Source organism: Panthera onca, chromosome D4, assembly GCF_046562875.1.
Source record: "Panthera onca isolate mPanOnc1 chromosome D4, mPanOnc1 haplotype 2, whole genome shotgun sequence".
Taxonomy (NCBI): Eukaryota; Metazoa; Chordata; class Mammalia; order Carnivora; family Felidae; genus Panthera; species Panthera onca.
In genome coordinates this window covers 7,811,926-7,830,445 of record NC_138351.1, presented here as the reverse complement: position 1 = coordinate 7,830,445, position 18,520 = coordinate 7,811,926, and the positions used below count along the sequence as shown (strand labels likewise).

At 48.0% G+C, this 18,520-nt stretch overlaps 1 protein-coding gene across 1 annotated transcript in view; it reads left to right on the top strand.

The window, feature by feature from the left end:
* Nucleotides 1-17,756, top strand: part of SLC1A1 (solute carrier family 1 member 1) — an 82,327-nt gene extending 64,571 nt beyond the window's left edge. Inside the window, exons 7-12 of the mRNA XM_060610175.3 lie at nt 2,338-2,522; nt 4,079-4,186; nt 6,090-6,212; nt 6,867-7,061; nt 13,343-13,477; nt 15,552-17,756. Of these exons, the coding sequence (XP_060466158.1) occupies nt 2,338-2,522; nt 4,079-4,186; nt 6,090-6,212; nt 6,867-7,061; nt 13,343-13,477; nt 15,552-15,798 (993 nt within the window). The 3' untranslated portion in view covers nt 15,799-17,756. The remainder of the gene's footprint in view (nt 1-2,337; nt 2,523-4,078; nt 4,187-6,089; nt 6,213-6,866; nt 7,062-13,342; nt 13,478-15,551) is intronic.
* The last annotated feature ends 764 nt before the right edge of the window (nt 17,757-18,520 follow it).

Sequence of the window (18,520 nt, the reverse complement as noted above, 5' to 3'; positions counted from 1 at the left end):
TACACCCTCCACTACTCCATTGAGTTGAGTTGGGCACCTCTTGCTTTAGAGTTGCAAGACCACCTAAATATGGAATACAAGGCCACGTTGCTTCTCCAAAACTCTCTGCCCAGATGTGATTTGGGGTCCAGAGTTTTCCACTCTCGACGGGCCATGCGGCGCAGGCACTGTGTGTCATGCAACTCAATTCAGTGGGGTTGGGAAGCACCCTCCAGGACAGAGGACGTCAGTATGCCTGCAGCAGAACGCCCTGCCAGGTAAAGAGGAATAAACCACAAGCAGCCTCACCTCAGTTCTGCCACCAGGAGTTCGCCATCCAATTATGAATAAAATCCATTAGGTTTTGAGAGCGGTTGGCCTTTCAGCTTTGGAGATGAGACTGTGTGGGCCCGAAGCAGTAAATCTGTAGTCCTAGAGAAGGTTTCTGCTGAGCGTTCTCTGCCCCCACCCAGAAGGGAACGATTTAAGGAAGAAAGAAATGTTTGGTAGACTTGGTTCAAATCAGAGAGACCACGGTTGGCTCCAGCTTCCTGCTGCAGGAAACATTAAGTCCTCCGACTGGCTCTGTGGCCCTCCATGGCCGGGCTCCTCCCTGGTTTCCCGGCTCCCTTCCCAGTGGCCTTTTCTCTTTCCCATCCAGACCTACCTCCTCAGTTACTCCTTATTCCTGCCTTTCCACGTGGTTCCAAAAAGATTGTTTTTTTTAATTTTTTTTTTTAACGTTTATTTATTTTTGAGACAGAGAGAAACAGAGCATGAACAGGGGAGGATCAGAGAGAGAGGGAGACACAGAATCTGAAACAGGCTTCAGGCTCTGAGCAGTCAGCACAGAGCCCAACGCGGGGCTCGAACTCACGGACTGTGAGATCATGACCTGAGCCGAAGTCGGACACTTAACCGACTGAGCCACCCAGGCGCCCCCCAAAAAGATTTTTTTGAGCACTCCCTGTGAGCCAGGCCCTGCTGGGCATTGGGATGACAGTGGTACAAAGACAGACATGGCTTGTGCCCTCATGTGACGAGTGATGAGTATTGCAATAGGGAAGGACAGGGTGCTTACTCCAGGGCTTTTAACAGAGAGGCTTAAATTAGTTTGGGGGCCATAAAGGATGAGTGGAATTCTCCAAGCAGGGTGCAGCGGCCTGGGGATGACTTTGGCCTCTGCTTATGCCATGTTTCTGGTGTTGGCCTTCATCTCTTGGCTGCCCCTACCGCTCAGGCTTAGCTTTCCCTAACCGCCGGCGCCCCCAGTCAATCTCCGCCCGAGGCCTGTAACTTGACCACGCAGTTAATTACACACCCTCCCACTACCATTGGTTTGTTTTTCTCACGGTTAATCTTATCTGTCTAGCTGTATTTTAAGACTTCTAAGTCACCAATGCAGTCAGCACACTCTAGCTGCTCGATAAATATGAGTTTGAGCATATCAGATGATAAGTAAAAAATGGCACCCCAGTAACTTATCAACCATATAGAATACATTATAAACCTGGCTTGCGGCACTCAGATCATGTTATCTCCCTGTGAAATCTCTCAGTGAAATCTCATGCTGCACCACTCAGATGAGGTTGTGTCTCAGCATATCTCATGCTGTTCTTACTCAGGATAAGATAACGAAATGGCTTATAGTAGCTGGTATTTGGTTAATATTTATATCTCTACAATCCTGTTGGTCATCCAGGATCAGAGGCGGTAAAGAATGCGCCTGTGTTTTACTATCATGATACAACAGATAGTAAAATGTCCTAAAAATGTTCACCCTGTTAAATATTTTGCAGTTCCTGCATTATTAATTCCTCTCTTTTTCACACAGACTTCAAATGTAACTAGTAGTTAGAATAACTCTGAAAAGCACCTCAAATCTACAATTCTTACTAAAAATGTAAGATATCCCAGTTGGTTCGAGCCCCACATGAGGCTCCATGCTGATAGCTCAGAGCCTGGAGCCTGCTTCAGATTCTGTCTCCCTCTCTGCCCCTCCCCTGGTTGTGCTCTGTTTGTCTCTCTCTCTCTCTCTAAAAAATGAATAAACATTAAAAAAAAAATTTTAATATAAGACATCCCAGAATAAGACATCTTCAAAAGAAATCTTCAAGTTTGGATTTTTTGAGAGACAAAGAGAAAAAAAAAATCACTTTAAAGTTCAGCGGCAGATGGTGGGGGCAGTAAAAACTTGGGTTGTTTTTTTTTTTCTTTTTGTCCCCAAGTATGGTGGCCTTTGACTGGTGGATTACTAGTTTAGTAGGTGTGGCCGTCGTATCTTCCCATTTCGGGGCCTCTGCTCTCCAACAGCATTCTAATCACGCATCCATATATTCTCTTGGTTTTGACCCACAGAACAAAACAAAGGAATACAAAGTCATAGGCCTGTATTCAGACGGCATAAACGTCCTGGGTTTGATTGTCTTTTGCCTCGTCTTTGGACTTGTCATTGGAAAAATGGGAGAGAAAGGACAGATTCTGGTGGATTTCTTCACTGCTCTGAGTGATGCAACCATGAAAATCGTCCAGATCATTATGTGGTGAGCAGATGCCTGTTAATGCCATCCTGCTTCTCCTGACAGTTGCCCCCTCAAAATTGGAGTAAAGAAGCCTAGGAAGGGTGAACATAGAATATCAAGACACTAGAGCATTCAGTAACTATGCGTATTACATAGGAGTTAGTTCACTAACAAGAATCTAGGTTTTAGCTATTGTCTTTTCTGCCAAAGCCCTTGATCGTCTTACACCCAACCAGCATTCATCTAAGAAATAACTCTTTTTTTAATTAATTTATTTTGAGAGAGAGAGAGAGAGTGAGGGTGGGGAAGAGAGGGAGAGACGGAATCCCAAGCAGGCTCCATGCTGTCAGCACAGAGCCCCACATGGGGCTCGAACTCACAAACCGTGAGATCCTGAGCTGAAATCAACAGTCAGATGCTTAACCAATTGAGCCACCCAGGCGTCCCTCTAAGAAATAACTCTTAAATTAAGGATTTGAGGGGCGCCTGGATGGCTCAGTTAAGTGTCCAGCTTCAGCTCAGGTCATGATCTCATAGTTTGTGGGTTAAAGCCCCGCATCAGGCTCTGTGCTGACAGCCTGCTTTGGATTCTGTGTCTCCCTCTCTCTCTGACCCTCCCCCACTCACACTCTGTCTCTCTCTCTCTCTCAAGAATAAATATTTTTAAAATTTTTCTTTAATTAAAGATTTGAAAGGGTTCTTTGCACATCACAACACAAGGTGCTTTCCTTGTTAGGCCCCGTGCATAAGTGATGTTCAAAATTCTTGCAACTGGTACAGCACAGGCCCTAATCCATCCAGATGAAAACTACCATTTGGGTCAGCATACCAGTGGCATCACCCTGTCCCTGGAGATGCCAAACTCCAACTTTTCTAGGTGATCCCTGCCCCACTTATATTGAGTTGTTTCAACATTATGGACTCTGAAGTGTAGACAGTGACAGTGACTCAAAGGGTTTCGTGATTTCAGCCACTTACTCCCACTGAACCTCACCTTCATCATCTGCAAAAGAGGATAATAGAAATCTGCCCCTAGATTTGGGAGAAGTGCATCAAGGGAAATGATGCACGTCAAATACTTAACCCAATACAAGGCACGTAATGAGAGCTCTGCAAACAGGGCTGTTCTGACCACTTCTACTACTAATCATATTGCTCTATGGCTGACACTACCTCCTGGGGAACAAGATGACTGAGGCCAGGAAGAGCATGGGGGCCATATATGGGGGATCAGGCAAAAACGAGATCTGCCGTTGTGACTGTTAGCAGGACGTATGTGTACCGGGAGTGAGGCATGGGCTATGCACTCATTTAACCACACGTTCTTGCCGAGTCTGCTCATCTAGGGTGGCTGAGGTGGGTAGGATTTAAGACACATGTGCAGGTGCTGAAACCTGGCGCCAGGGGTCCACCAGGGCCTGAGGCCGAAACCTTGGCTTTATCGTGTAGCAGGTGTGCTTCCCAGCTGAGCACACGTGCCAGGCCAAGGTGCGTGCCCCGGCCCATTTCCTCCCCAGCGATCCCACCTTGAAAAGACACCAGATGACAGAAGTGTCTTTGCTATGCTTGCTTTCTAGTTACATGCCACTTGGCATTTTGTTCCTGATTGCCGGGAAGATCATAGAGGTTGAAGACTGGGAAATATTCCGCAAGCTGGGCCTTTACATGGCCACCGTCCTGAGTGGGTACGTCCGACTCCAGGGAGGAAGCAGCCAACTTCTTTTGGGCCAACGGACTGGTGCCGAGAAGCTGCCTTTTGGTTAAAATCAGCTTCTCCCCTGTGCAGGGAAAGATGGTTGAGAGATAAGAGAGCAGGGGGAGGAGGGCTGCCCTTTAACAGCTGTACTGGAGGAGGATCCCACTGTGCTACTTGCCAGATCTCGGCAGAACAGCCTGGACCATGGTTTGTTGCTGCCTTTATTAGTTGTGTTAAAATCATTTTTTAAAATGAGCAAGACCCACTGGTAGCCTCTCTTGGCGTTCACTTCTTCAAGGATGGAAACTCACCAAACTAGTAGGAATGGCCCACAGGTACCCCAACCCCAAGAAAGACATTAGGCAGGGCCTACGTGGAAGGAGACTTGAGCCAGTCGGAAGGGATGGCTGGTTGGTCCCAGCCCTGCAGGTGGGGCCGGGCACCACTGCCACACCATGCATCATCCAAGTGTCAGGGAGCATGCTGGGAAACTCTTCCAGCTGGGAGGTACTGTGTAAAAGCTGGAAGGCAGCAGGGGACAGGTCGTTTGCATATTTATTGCAGCCCAGTCATTGGCTCCTTAAGGGCAGGTATGGTGGATAAGTTAGGAATGCTGGCCCCGGATATCTAGCAGGGACAGGATTCGTCACAGGTGTTAAGAAACACGGACCAAGGGAATGAATAAGTATCATCAGTTTGACTCGCACAGGTCAGTAGCCCCCAGACGCCCAACTTGAGCAATGAGCTCACCCGCTGGAAGGCAGGTGCACTGGGGAGCTTATCTGTCTTTACCAAAAGCACCACCCTGCCAGCCAGCAAGAAGAAGCCTGGGTTCCTCCAGTGTGAGGGCCATTGTCAAATCTCAGGGCCCCAGTGGTAAGGCAGCAGGGCCATCTACCCTTCTCGAAGACAGGGCCTGGGTCCAGGCAGTCATCTGGCCGAGTTTTATTATACTGAGCCATTTTCTAACAGTTCTGGTTTCTGTTCTCTTGCCCTACCTTGGTTTTTAACAGAAAACTCAGCTTCTCATAGTTCTTAGCCACAAGCTCTATGTGAAGACCCTCAAGATGGACCTTCAGGATCTGTATTAACAATGATCATTTCTTATTGTTTCAGCTTTGAATAACTGATCTGTAAACGCTTTACTTGGACACTATATGGTATCTGCTGGATTGGTCTCATTTTTTAAGCCCCCTGTTTTGCGTAACCTATATATCTCAGTGTGAAATAAGGAATAGTTTTGGAAGGCAAGAATAACAAAGAAAAGAGGGTCAGTCCTGAAGTAGGTGGAAGGAGACTCCACCAGTATGACTGGAGGAGAGCAGGGACTTCCTCCTTACCACAGCCTGCCTGGCCTACTAGATGGTGGGCACCATCCAGCAGGACAGCAGTGGTCCAGGGAATAGAATAGACGGGCTGAGTGCTATGATAAGGGCCTATGGTAGAGGTTTGTGCAGAGCCACAAACCTACAACAGAGGAAAGGGTCTGCCCAACCTGGGAAGGTAAAGGAAGGCTTCCTGGAGGAGAGGGACCTTTTGCTGAGTGTTAGAGGAGGGATAAGAATTCAGCAGCAGCGGCAGGTGAAAGCATTTTAGCACCTGTTGGCAGAAATAGCTTGTACAAAGCTTGGCGGCATGATGTAAGTGTTGTGTGAGCTCTGAAATGTGGATTCAGCTACTGGCTTCACCGCCGACTTTGACAAGATACTTCGTTTGCTAAGTGAATGTCCTCACCCTCACTGCCGGAATGGAGACCTGCCCTACCTCTGATTTTCTTTTGGGTCATAATGCAAATCAAATGATATATCATGAGTAAAAAAGCTGTTTGAAAAGAAGGATTAATATGAGGAGGTGGTGTCATCTAAGAATCTGCTTCTTTGACTTGTTTCCAGGCTGGCAATCCACTCCATCGTCATTCTCCCACTGATCTATTTCATAGTCGTTCGGAAGAACCCTTTCCGGTTCGCCATGGGAATGGCCCAGGCTCTTCTGACGGCTCTCATGATCTCTTCCAGGTAAATGTACGAGGAGTGTCTGGAGGAAGTCTCTGGGCTGCAGAGACTAATCAGCTCTTACTGGCTGCGGCTGAGAGCTGTACGGGCCACTTGTGAAGCTGACCAAGCACCGGCCACAGCTTGTCCTTCTGTAGCTAGCTTTAACTCCAGGAAGGACCTCTGTCTTCTCCCCCTGTGCATCCTGGAGCATATTGCTTCACCCTACTGCATATTCCCTGCCCTCATGGCATGGCCTGCAGCCCAGAAGGGGTTTATGGTGTAACTCAGAGAATGGCGGACACAGCACATTCCCACTCCTGGACCTGCCCAGAGTGCCAGCATGCTTTGGGCTCTTGGTTTAGTTTCGGGAATAGAAGTGTCTCTTCAGGCAGGGATTGAGCACCAGCATTCCTAGACCATACGTTCCTTTCTCTCTTTTTTTAATTTTTTTTAATGTTTATTTTTGAGAGAGAGAGAGAGTGAGCAGGGCAGGAGCAGAGAGGCAGACACAGAATTCAAAGCAGGCTCCAGGCTCTGAGCTGTCAGCACAGAGCCCAACACGGGACTCAAACTCACAAACCGTGAGACCGTGAGATCGTGACCTGAGCCGAAGTCGGACGCTCAACCGACTGAGCCACCCAGGCGCCCCGACCCCTTTCTCTTTTTATCACACAGTTCGGCCACACTGCCTGTCACTTTCCGCTGTGCCGAAGAAAAGAACCAGGTGGACAAGAGGATCACTAGGTTTGTGCTGCCCGTCGGGGCTACCATCAACATGGATGGGACTGCGCTCTACGAAGCGGTGGCGGCTGTGTTTATCGCACAGTTGAATGACCTGGACTTGGGCATCGGGCAGATCATCACTATCAGGTAGGGCGTGAGGCCACACTTACTTTCATTTCTGTTACTGGAATTGTGGCAGGTGAAAGTCATCTGAAGGGAGCTCACGAATGGTCCACTGGTGGATTGATTTTCTTGGTCTAAAGTCCCTTCCCAAGATTAAACACATTACCAGAAGTGGAATCGTGGTGTGGAAGGTTTCTGCTTCAGGGTCTGAATACCCAAAGGTATCACTGTTCTCAGTTCAGTGCACCCACTAGGTGCTAGGCACACAGTAGGTGCCAAGGATTCAAGATTGAATAAGGGCCAGGCCCTGCTTTCAGGGGGTCCCCAGTAGGTAAGGGAGATAGATATCTAAATAAATGCTGAGTGGTGTGATAAGGGCTCTAGTGGAGGTCTGAGGGGACACAGAAGGCACCAAAGAAGGAAGGGAAGGTGAGGAGAGGCTTCCTGGAAGAGGAAAAAGCTTAGCTAAGTCTTAGAAGAGGAGTAAGAATTTAGTAGGAGAAGGAACCTAAGAGCACTTGGGATAAAAGGACTAGCATGGGCAGGGGTTTGTGATGTAACCATGGCCTAGTTACAGAGTTCAGACTATTGGATGTGGCTACATAAAGAGAACAATGTGGAGAACACAGAGAAACGAGTGGACAGGGATCATCTCATGAAAGGCTTTGTGAGAGGCGCTCGTGGAGGGGCTCAGTCTTTCATAATATGGGCAGATTTGCATTTTTAAAAGCTAACTTTGTGATACGGTGGGTAGACTGGGTGGATGGACAGGAGTTAGCTGGAGGACTAGCTAGGAGACCACCACAGGAGTCCAAGTAAGGAATTAAAAGGCCTCCATCCAGGCACTGGCCCTGAGGATGGAGAAGGGCTTCCAAATTCAAGGGGCATCAGTGGATTCAGAGTGAGGGACGGGGGAAGGTTAGGATGACCTCCAGGGTTGGTGGATGCTTCTGGACTGATGAATGGCGCTCACCAGAACAAGCACTAGTGGAAGGGAAGTGTCGGTGGGAAGATAAAGAGCTTATGCTGTTTGTCACGTTGAATTTGAAATGCCTTTAAGACATCCAGGTAGAACTCTGCAGTGAGAAATGTGGTCTTGACTTCAGATAAGGAAGTCGGACTCATCAGCTGGAGAGTGGTCACCAAGCACATGGATCACGAGTGAGTCAGTCATCCGTGTTCGAGTCTCAGCTTCACCATGATTAGCTGTGACCTTGGCCAAGTTTCTTGAATTCTCTAAGCTTCTATTTCCTCACCTATAAAATGAGGATAATAAGAGTACCTACATTTTATGCAAGTGGTGGTAATTAAGTCAGTGCATACAAAATGCTTAGAATGGTGTATATGTAGTAAGCCCTCAGGAGATGTTGAGACGGTTAGGAGGGCATTACATAGGGAAGGTTTGTGCAGAAAAGAGAAGGACTAAGGACTGAGCCCTAGAAAATCCTCATATTAGAGGCAGGCAGAGAGGGGAGAACCAAGAGGGAGACCAAGAAGGAACAGAAAGGGAGGAGAAGAGGGGCACCTGGGTGGCTCAGTTGGTTAGACTTCTGACTTCTGCTCAGGTCATGTCTCGCAGTTCATGAGTTCAAGCCCCGCATCGGGCTCTGTGCTGACAGCTCAGAGCCTGGAGCCTGCTTTGGATTCTGTGTCTCCCTCTATCTCTGCCCCTCCCCTGCTCACACTCTGTCTCTCCCTCCCTTTCTCCCTCCCTCGGAGATAAATGAACATTTAAAAAAAAAGAAAAAATTAAAAAAAAAAATAAAGGTAGGAGAGCCACAAATCTTGCCCTGAAACCTAGAGAGGAGAGATTTCCAAGCAGAGAATTCTACTCAGGTGAAGACCGATATTGTCTGCTCAAGTAGATACTGCAAATGCCACTCGTGAATTTTTCCATAGTTGGTTCTCTGAAACAGCACCGTTCAAGATGGTAGCCGCTAGCCACACACACACAGGTTGGACGGAACGGACACAGAAGGTTCCATCAGTACAGAAATAAGTGCCGCCATTATGGAAAATTTTGCTGGACTGCGCTGCTTGGAAGGGATGCATTGGGTTGAAAGTTAAATCTGGAGACTTTTATGAAGTGTACAGTGGGAGTTTCCAACTAAACCGGGTCCCTACGCGAGGTGGACTCTGACCTTGCCGAGTTAACTCACTGCTGCAACCCCAGCACTTGGCACAGGCATAAACTCCAGGCATAAAATAAGTTCCGAGAATGTTCTTATACGGTATTTTTTTTCTAATTTTTTTTAATGTTTATTTTTGAGAGAGACAGAGTGTGAGCAGGGGAAGGGCAGAGACAGAGAGAGACACAGAATCCAAAGCAGGCTCCAGGCTCTGAACTGTCAGCACAGAGCCTGATGCGGGGCCCAAACCCACAAACCGCGAGATCATGACCTGAGCCGAAGTGGACGCTTAACCGACTGAGCCACCCAGACGCCCCTAATACAGTATATTTTTAAATTTTCCCCAGCCCTAAATCATAAAGTATTTATTGCCATTTGCTCGACGTTAACTGAAGACCGGTACAAAGTGGACCATTTGGCACATCAGCTGGGAGGCAATACCGATGCTGCCTGGCCTGTAAAAAGTGTCCGAGGCTTAAGAAGCTTGAGCCCAAAGAGCTAGAGTGAAGTCCTGTGGTTGGAACAGCAATGAGTGTGTTAAAATTGAAACCTTGAGTCACGTCTGAGAAAGCTCCGCAGCCACCTGTGGTCCAGTGGTTGTGACTCTGGCCATTCCCAGCAGACTTTCCAACTCCCTCGTCCTGGCCTGTGGCACCCAGTCTGCACTGGACTGGTTTCCAAGCAGTGGTCACAAGAGGCGCCCGTTCTTTTGGGCATTTGCCACTTTGTGATGAAGTCCACACACCCCCTCAGTCTTAACATTTCCTAGATATTTCTAACCTTGTTTTTTTTTTTTAAACTGACTGCTAGAGAAGTAAACTTTGGGTCTAGAGGCTAAATAATTCACATCAAAACCTCTTGCCCTGCTCTAGTGTTATGTGTGGGTTTTTTTGAGATTTCATTTGTAAATAATCTCCATATCCAACATGGGGCTTGAACTCACGACCCCCCAGATCAAGAGTCACACGCTCCACTGACTGAGCCAGCCATGCGTCCCTTGTATTCTTCAGGCAGAATTGCCGATAAGTAACCACCGGCCCATAGCCAACAACCACAACTGTGAAGCCCAGAGTAATCATTGACCTAAAATTTAAAATCCTCTCTGGCTCTGCCTGGGACAGAATGAAATAAGAAACATGATTTTTCCCTTGACAAGTTACAGTTGTGGCTCATGTGGCTGACGGTTAAAGAGATCCCATAGTTCATCTCTTTTCTGTGGTGCTTTTGGGCTGGACATCGAGGAAACATACGCACCATCCGCCCAAGACAAACCCTTTTGTGGTTTTATCATAATAGTCACTAATCAAAGGTTATACCTGATTGAAGATGGGGCAAATATTCTTGTAACAGAAGAGAATTACTGGATTTGGGGCCTTCAAAGAGCTTAGAGGGGAAAAGGAGCCATAGGGGCAATAATAGTGATTGTTTTGTGGTAGCAGTAGTAGGAATACTGATGGCAGCTAAATAGCAGAAATGGCATTGGGTTTTTTTTTATCTCAGAGTGTGTGTGAGCAAGGGTGGGGGGGGGGTGGTTTGTACAGAGAGAGAGGGCTCCAGGCAGGCTCCACACTCAGCTCGATCCCAGTCCCACAAACCTGGGTTCATGACCTGAGCGGAAATCAAAAGAGTCTGACACACAACCGAGCCACCCAGGGGCCCCAGAGATGCCATCGGTTGTTAAGCATCTGCTGCATCCTGGTGCTCATACTGGATGCCCTTCCTATATTACCTCATTTAATCTTCTTGGAGCCCTGCAAGGGAGACAGTCTCCCCATCCTCCGGGCAGGAACTGAGATCCGGAGGGAACTTGCCTAAGGACACGCTGTGAGTGAAAACAGCCGAGGCAGGTCTTGTTGTTTTTTAATGTTTGTTTATTTTTGAGGGGTGTGGGAGAGGGGCAGAGAGAGAGGGAGAATCCGAAGCAGGCTCTGGGCTGTCAGCACAGAGCCCAGTGCAGAGCTCAAACCCATGAACCGGGAGATCATGACCTGAGCTGAAGTCAGACGCTCAACCGACTGAGCCACCAGGCACCCCAGAGCCAGGTCTCCTTGATGCTAAAACGCGTGCTGGCTTCAGTTCACACCCCAGACCCCGCCTGTCTGGAGACCTAAGTGCCGGTCCAAAAACTAGATCAATGCTAGGAAGTACTTTCTGCTGATGGTTATTGTGTGTTCTTCTGTGAAAACCCCTTTAAAGTCAAAGTACAATATATTCAAGCCGAATGAATACGTTTTTATATTTTTTACCCCATCTGAAGATTTATAATTCCCAGTCTCAGACCAAAGCCAAGTCAAATGGCCAAAGTTTAGGAAGCAAGGTCAAGGCTCAAGGGCAGAGTTTTCTTTGACCAGGCGGGTTTTGAGCCCACCGATATATTCAGTTTAAATATTTTCAACCAGCATTGACATAAACTTGGGTTTTCCAAAGAGTACTTAAGTCAGAAAAGATCTAAAGGATTATGTAGGCCTGAAACTTTTAGAGGAATTGGGACAGCCCCAGAAATCTCTAATTTACTGTAAATTGGTGGCCACAGCCCCTGGAGGAAAACACACTTGTCAAAGAATGCTGGCCTGTGTTTGACCTTACCCTCGAACTGAGCTGTCAGCACAGAGCCTGACGCGGGGCTCGAACTCACGAACCGCAAGATCATGACCTGAGCTGAAGTCGGACACTCAACCGACTGAGCCACCCAGGTGACCCGAACTGTTTTTTTTTTAATGTTTTTTTTTTGTTTTTTTTTTTTGTTTTTTGAGAGAGAGAGCGTGAACAGGGGAGGGGCAGAGAGAGGGAGATCCAGAATCCAAAGCAGGCTCCAGGCTCTGAGCTGTCAGCATGGAGCCTGACGCGGGGCTCGAACTCATGAACTGCGAGATCATGACCTGAGCTGAAGTCGGACGCTCAACCGACTGAGCCACCCAGGCACCCCAGGGATTCTTCTAGTTTAAATGGACTGTTTCTACATCTTCCCACTTTCAACCCAGTGGCTTCCTTGGACTAAGATGAGAACATGTGTCCAGAAAGTACAGTCGGTGTCCCGTCAAGCTCATTCAAATTCAGGGACTTTTCAGGACATGGTTTCCTCCAAAATGACCAGACTTAAATAAGGATGATACTGTTGACAAAAAACGGCACATTCCAAAGAGAGGAATCCCTAGCACCACATTTTACCTGCCCAAGTGGGATCTTTTTAGAATTTGTTTGTTTTTTTTTTTAATTTTAGAGAGCGAGCACATGAGCAGGGAAGAGGGGCAGAGTGGGGGAGAGGGAGAGAATCTTAAGCAGGCTCCATGCTCCGCATAGAGCCTGACACAGGGCTTGATCCCATGACCCTGGGATCATGACCTGAACTGAAATCAAGTCAGACACTCAACCAACTGAGCCATCCAGGCTCCCCATAAGAGGGGTCTTTTTAAATATGTCATAAGGAAGTTCACTTGGCTGCCTCCCCTCGTTCCAGACCCTTCTTCCTTTTGCAGCAAGTGCATCCACTGGCCAAAGGAGCAGTCAGGAATAAATGCTTGTATCTTGCACAGGAAGCATGGTTGGTTCTCAGTTCAGTGCCCTATCAGGCAGCTCCCAGAAGCCAAGAGTCTCATGATGTCAAGAAAGTGCATAAAACGTGCTTGACCACAGCCTCATTCCTTTGTCTTCCCTGGAAATACCCTTGCCATCCACCCGGACCACCCTCCCTTTGACCATCCTCCAAGGCAACGTAAATTCCTGGCACATATGAGATGCCAGTTGATGACTGGCTGGGTGAACAGATGGACGAAGGGAGAAAGAAGGCAGGCAGCGAGGTAATTGGCGCTTATGGAAGGGGATGGACGCACGGATAGGTAGCTGATGCCTTCTACAAACACCCTAGGTGGTAAAACTCTCGCCTTCCTCTTGAATAGCCCTCTTGCTCATTTTCTGAGCGCATTCAGGCAGCTCATCTCCTTTTCCTTCCGTTAGAGAGACTTGCCATGTCTCCCCGCAGAAGGAGATGGACTTCTCTCAGTCCCCCACCGCTCCCTAATGAGGCAGAGCTGATGCTCAGCAGAGAACAGATCCTGACCGGCCAATGTGGGGGGAACACGGCCGTAACAGCCATCGGGACTAAAGGTTCCAGGCCAGGGGCCCTGAAGGGAGACACAGGTGTCTAACTCCTTTTCGGCTCGTGTGTTTTGGCTGCAGTGTCACGGCCACGGCCGCCAGCATCGGAGCCGCGGGGGTGCCGCAGGCCGGCCTGGTGACCATGGTGATCGTGCTGAGTGCCGTGGGCCTGCCCGCCGAGGACGTCACCCTCATCATTGCTGTCGACTGGCTCCTGTGAGTTGGAATAAACGCGCTGCCTCTGCCAGCTGGGGAGGCGGGCTTCCCCGCCCTGCAGAACCTGCAGTCTGTCATCATTCTGTCCTCAGATTGCCACTGCCTCATGAGCCATCCGTTGCTGCTTCAATTTCCCTCTGGCCAGGCCATCTGATAAAACGCGCTTAAAAATTAACTCCTCATAACTTGCGGCAGTGATTTTAAAAGGCCAGTGATCTCCATTAGCTTGTTTTCCCTGCAGGATGGGTGTCGGGGGTGGGAGGAGATCAACATAGAATGATAAGGTGAAGACAGAGTCACAGGCATTCCAAACCCCATAGGCCACCCTCGCCTATCCTGGCCCGGGGTCAGCGTCATAGGTGTAGAAGCGCCTGGTTTGAAGTCAGCCCTTCTTCCCGAGATCTTCAACATCATCAGGGGCCATGGTAGGAGCTGTGGGGAAAGACCAGTTTGAGTTTGAATCGCTGTTCAGTGTCTCAACAGCTTTTTGACCTCGAGGATGTCCCTTAGCTTCTCAGAGGCCCAGTTGCATTATCTGTGAAATGGGACAGATTCTGTGCATTTCATTAGGTTGTGCAGGGTCTGAGTGGGTTCATGTGACCAGCGTGTCTAGAACAGTGTCTGGTGGGCAGCATTTGCCCAATAAATGGCAGGTTTTCTTATGATTAGAATGATTTGGAACATTTGCATCGTAACTCTCTCGCACACGTGCGTGCATGGACACACGCACAGAGGGCTGAGGAACACAGCAGAAATCCTGGGCAAGGTCGTGCCTTGTGTGACCTCCCCACGGTTCAGGTTGGAACGAGCCTGGTCCCCAGCTTTATCTTGGTACCCGCTTTGTGCATTGGTCTCGCTCTGTCCCCTGGCCCTCAGGGGCGAGTGTAGCTGCATATTGAGCCTTTACTCGGAACCAGCCCAGGGTTACCGGGGAGTCCGGCACTGTGTGGTTTGCAAATAGCAGCTGAGATGGTGAAGGCAGTCACGCCCCGGAAGGCCCGGGCTCCTGCTCCGGGGAAGGCATGCCATGGGGGCCCCCCTCAGCAGCTGGCTGTGTCCCCCAGCCCCAGTGGAGGTGGCCCCTTTCTTGCCAAGATACGCCACCCCTGAGGCAAGTACTTCTCGTTTTCCTTCTAGTGACCATGGTGGGTTTGTAGTTCTCTCCTTTGCCCGATTCTTCTGGAACCAGTGACCTTCACTTCCAAGACACCCAGAGAAGCCAAAGGTCCAGTCTGATCCATGGGATAAAAAGACTCTAGTTGGTTCATACCAGGGTCTGGTTCATTCCATGGCCTTGTTCTGAATCGCAGGAGGGCACCCAGATGCGGAGGTCTGTCCCGCAGGTGTAGTTCTCACAGAAGTATTCACGTGCACAGTTCCCACCAGCAGTGCTCCGGTGTTCTGTCACCAGGGCGCCTTCCTGCCACAGGGTCCTCTCCAAGCTCAGGGTTACGGCCAGCTGGGGGTGTCATAAGGAGAAAGCCGCTCCTCGGCTGACCTCTATTTTCTGACCCTATGTCCCTGCCAGCTTGCTTCTAGAGGGACCCGGTGGCGCAGAAAAACGACTACACCAGGGACACACAAACGCACTGGAACACTTGGAGGCACACACACACACACACACACACACACACACACACACACTCTCCCCCTTTGGCAGAAACACCACCCACAGGGTCCTCTCACCTTAGCTGAGACAGATCCGGGAAATGCCCCAAGACGGAGGTTAGGACTGAGAGGCTCACTCAATTCTGAGCCTCCCTCGGCTCCCCCAAAATATTTGTAAAGACTCTCTTCACGCTTCTTGGGGAGGAGAGGAGGGAATTTGGGGAAACTGGTGCTGGGCTTACGAGGGTCCGTTGTGACTTATTGGGAGCACACGCCCAGGGAACCTGGTTACTCCTTCTGTACTTTCATGAGCCACCTTCTGCCCTAGACCTGTGAGGAGAGAAGCCTCCCATCCAGCCACGAGGATGGCACTCTCTGCATCTGCTTAATTCGTACCTGAACGCTCCGGTGGCAAATGGAAATGAAATCTGGGCCTCCTGTCTGACTCGCCCTCTCTCTTCCCCAGGGATCGGTTCAGGACCATGGTGAACGTCCTCGGTGATGCGTTCGGGACGGGCATTGTGGAGAAGCTCTCCAAGAAGGAACTGGAGCAAATGGATGTTTCATCTGAAGTCAACATGGTGAACCCCTTTGCCTTGGAATCCACAATACTGGATAACGAAAACTCAGACACCAAGAAGTCCTACGTCAACGGAGGCTTTGCGGTAGACAAGTCCGACAGCATCTCATTCACCCAGACCTCACAGTTCTAGAACCCCTGGCTTCACAGGACCAGGAACGATGAAGGACAGCTCCCTGAGAGTCATCTCTTAGCAAATTCAAACATTCAATAAGGAGAAGAAACACACTGATGGCCAGTTGTACATTTGACTTGATATATAGACCTCCAGATTATTTTCTATATTTGGATTCACCGCTTTTGCTCTCCAGGTGGGGTACCATGAAAGAAAACAGATTAAAAGGAAAGCTGTATTGTCTGCAATGTAAAAATTCTATGAGAAAGTTTGGAAGTAGGTAGAGTAGTAACTGTTGGATTAGGTAATGGGTGTGGAAGAAAACTTGCTTTCTCATACGCAGTCCAGTGTTTGGGTTTTTTTTTAAAAAGACTCCTTAATTACAAATTTTTACTCAAGCTTTCTATTGGCATGGATTTCCTTTGACTTCTCACATTTTTATAGATTATAATGCATATAAATACTACCACCGCTGCCCCCCCCCATTTAATGTGCCAAATTGTCCGTTTTTAATTCATCTCCAGCCAACGTCAAAGAAACCATTTTGAAGGAAAACAGACCAGCACAGTTCTGCAATAACAGTTTCAAGATGGGTGAGGGGTGTTGCAGGAAGGGAGAAGGGTTCTTTTTTCAATGTACTGTATTGGAACACTGGTAACTAGTAACCCAGTGTTCAGTATAGAGCTAGATATATATATAGATATATATATATTTATTATTTTCATATAAGTTGCCAGACAGAGATCAGAATTGAACTGTCAATGGGAAATAAAGAGCTCTCCTTGTACTTGAATAATAACTACGATTTCAATCCAGATCTGCTTTGGGGCTTATCCCAACTCCTCTCTCAGGAGCACGAGAATGAAAAATTGTATTGTCCGTTCCACGTCTGTGTACCAGCCTCATAGCAGACATGTATTATGGTGATACGGTAAGGTGGCCGTTCATCTACAACTTCTAGACTCTACTGCTGGGAAGGAATCCATATCGGCTCTATATAAGGTAGAATGAAGATGTGTCACTCACATAAGGCTGGATGTGTTTTTATCCAACTGGAAGGCTTCATTCTTCCAAGGTCAGTTACACCCACTCAAAAAATGACGGTTCTTTGCCATCTCGTACCCATCAGGGCCCAAACAACAGTGGCAAACTACCAGCTAAATTGTACTTTAATATGGTTTTGGTGGAACAAGTCACCCTGGTCGGAAAAGCACTGTCCTTACCCTGGATTCTTGCAGAGTAAGCCCACTAGTTGGTCCCCACAACACGAGATGTTGGTATCCGTGGTTCAGGGAAATTCTTCCATTGTATCAAACTTGTCTCCTCCTGAAGGGACGATTGTCCTGACGTAATCTAGTCACCTCGGCCCTGCTTAATTAAAATCCATGTCCTGTCATTCTTCTAATTTATGAAGATAGCTTATTAAAAAGTCTGTGCTTCAGCACTCATCTTGTAAATAACGCTGAACAGAAAAACTTGTATTTACAATGAGATCCAGAATAATCCTGTTTCTGCAGTATTGAGTAGCCAGTTTAAGCCTGCGCTTTTCTATCCAAGAAACCAGAAACTGTCCCAAAGGTACAGGAAAAGTAAATAAATGCTCAGTGTTGACCACCTGTCCCTGAAATCTACAAGAGAATGATACTGGATTGTCATGTAAACACCGCAAATATGGACCAGCGACTGATTCCATGTGCGTTTTAAATTGCAAATACTGGGGGTGTTCACTGGAGGTAAATCTTAACTATCAACGCAACTGTATTCATAATTTATCTCAGGCCCGAGAGGTCCTACCCCCTTGGCCGTTTGTCTCCGACTGGAGGCACTCAAGTTGGCAGAGCTGTTCGTGAACTATAGGTCATCCTAATTTTGGAGTGAGTTTGTAACCAGCCTCTTAACACACTGTGCTGTTAACTCATAAAAAGAAACCAATGTTCCATTTCAGTCTCAATAAATACTTCCGTCATTCTTTCTTCCCCCGCCTTGTTCTTTCTTTATCTTTTATCTCACTCAGGTGGGGTGTGGGAAGGTGGAGACAGATTGTAAATGGATTATTGTTTTCAAAACTGTTTATGCTCGAGAATGAAAAAGCCGGGCTTGAGGAAAAGTAATCTGATTCTTCATGTGAATCAGTGGGGATGATAAGGCTGAAATGCAGTGCCATAAGTTATAAATAGTCCGTCCATATTTTATGGCTGAGATGGAGAAGGTGTGATCTGACCAGAAATTACTATACTGGGAGGTAGTCTTATCTCAATATGATGGCGACCTGGTTTCACTGAAGGACCATTCCTGCCCTCAGAAATGGGACTATAGACTACAAATGTTGTATTCGGGGAGGTCCTGCCCGGAACCTGAGTCACGACAGGGTTCTGCTGGTGCCCTTGCTGGCAGTCTGTGATAGACAGCAAACAAATGGACAACCCCCTAGGCCCTACTGAGGGAGGGCAGTGTCTCACAGAAATGTTTGTCATTGCAAACGTTAGTCTGTGGCCAGACTCATTCAGAGTAGTTTCCTTCTTGAGGCAACATTAGATAAAAACACCCAACACATCACTTAGAGATTTGCTTGGAAGATTAAGTGTACTTGAGCAGGACCCCCAATGACTTGGTTCTTGCCCAAAGTCTACTCCTATACAGAGGGATGGTGTTATCAGCTCTAATAAACGACTATTTCTCAACAAACCATTGGACGAGGCCCTCTATTAAAAACACACCCCATTCTTAGAATAGCTTGAGA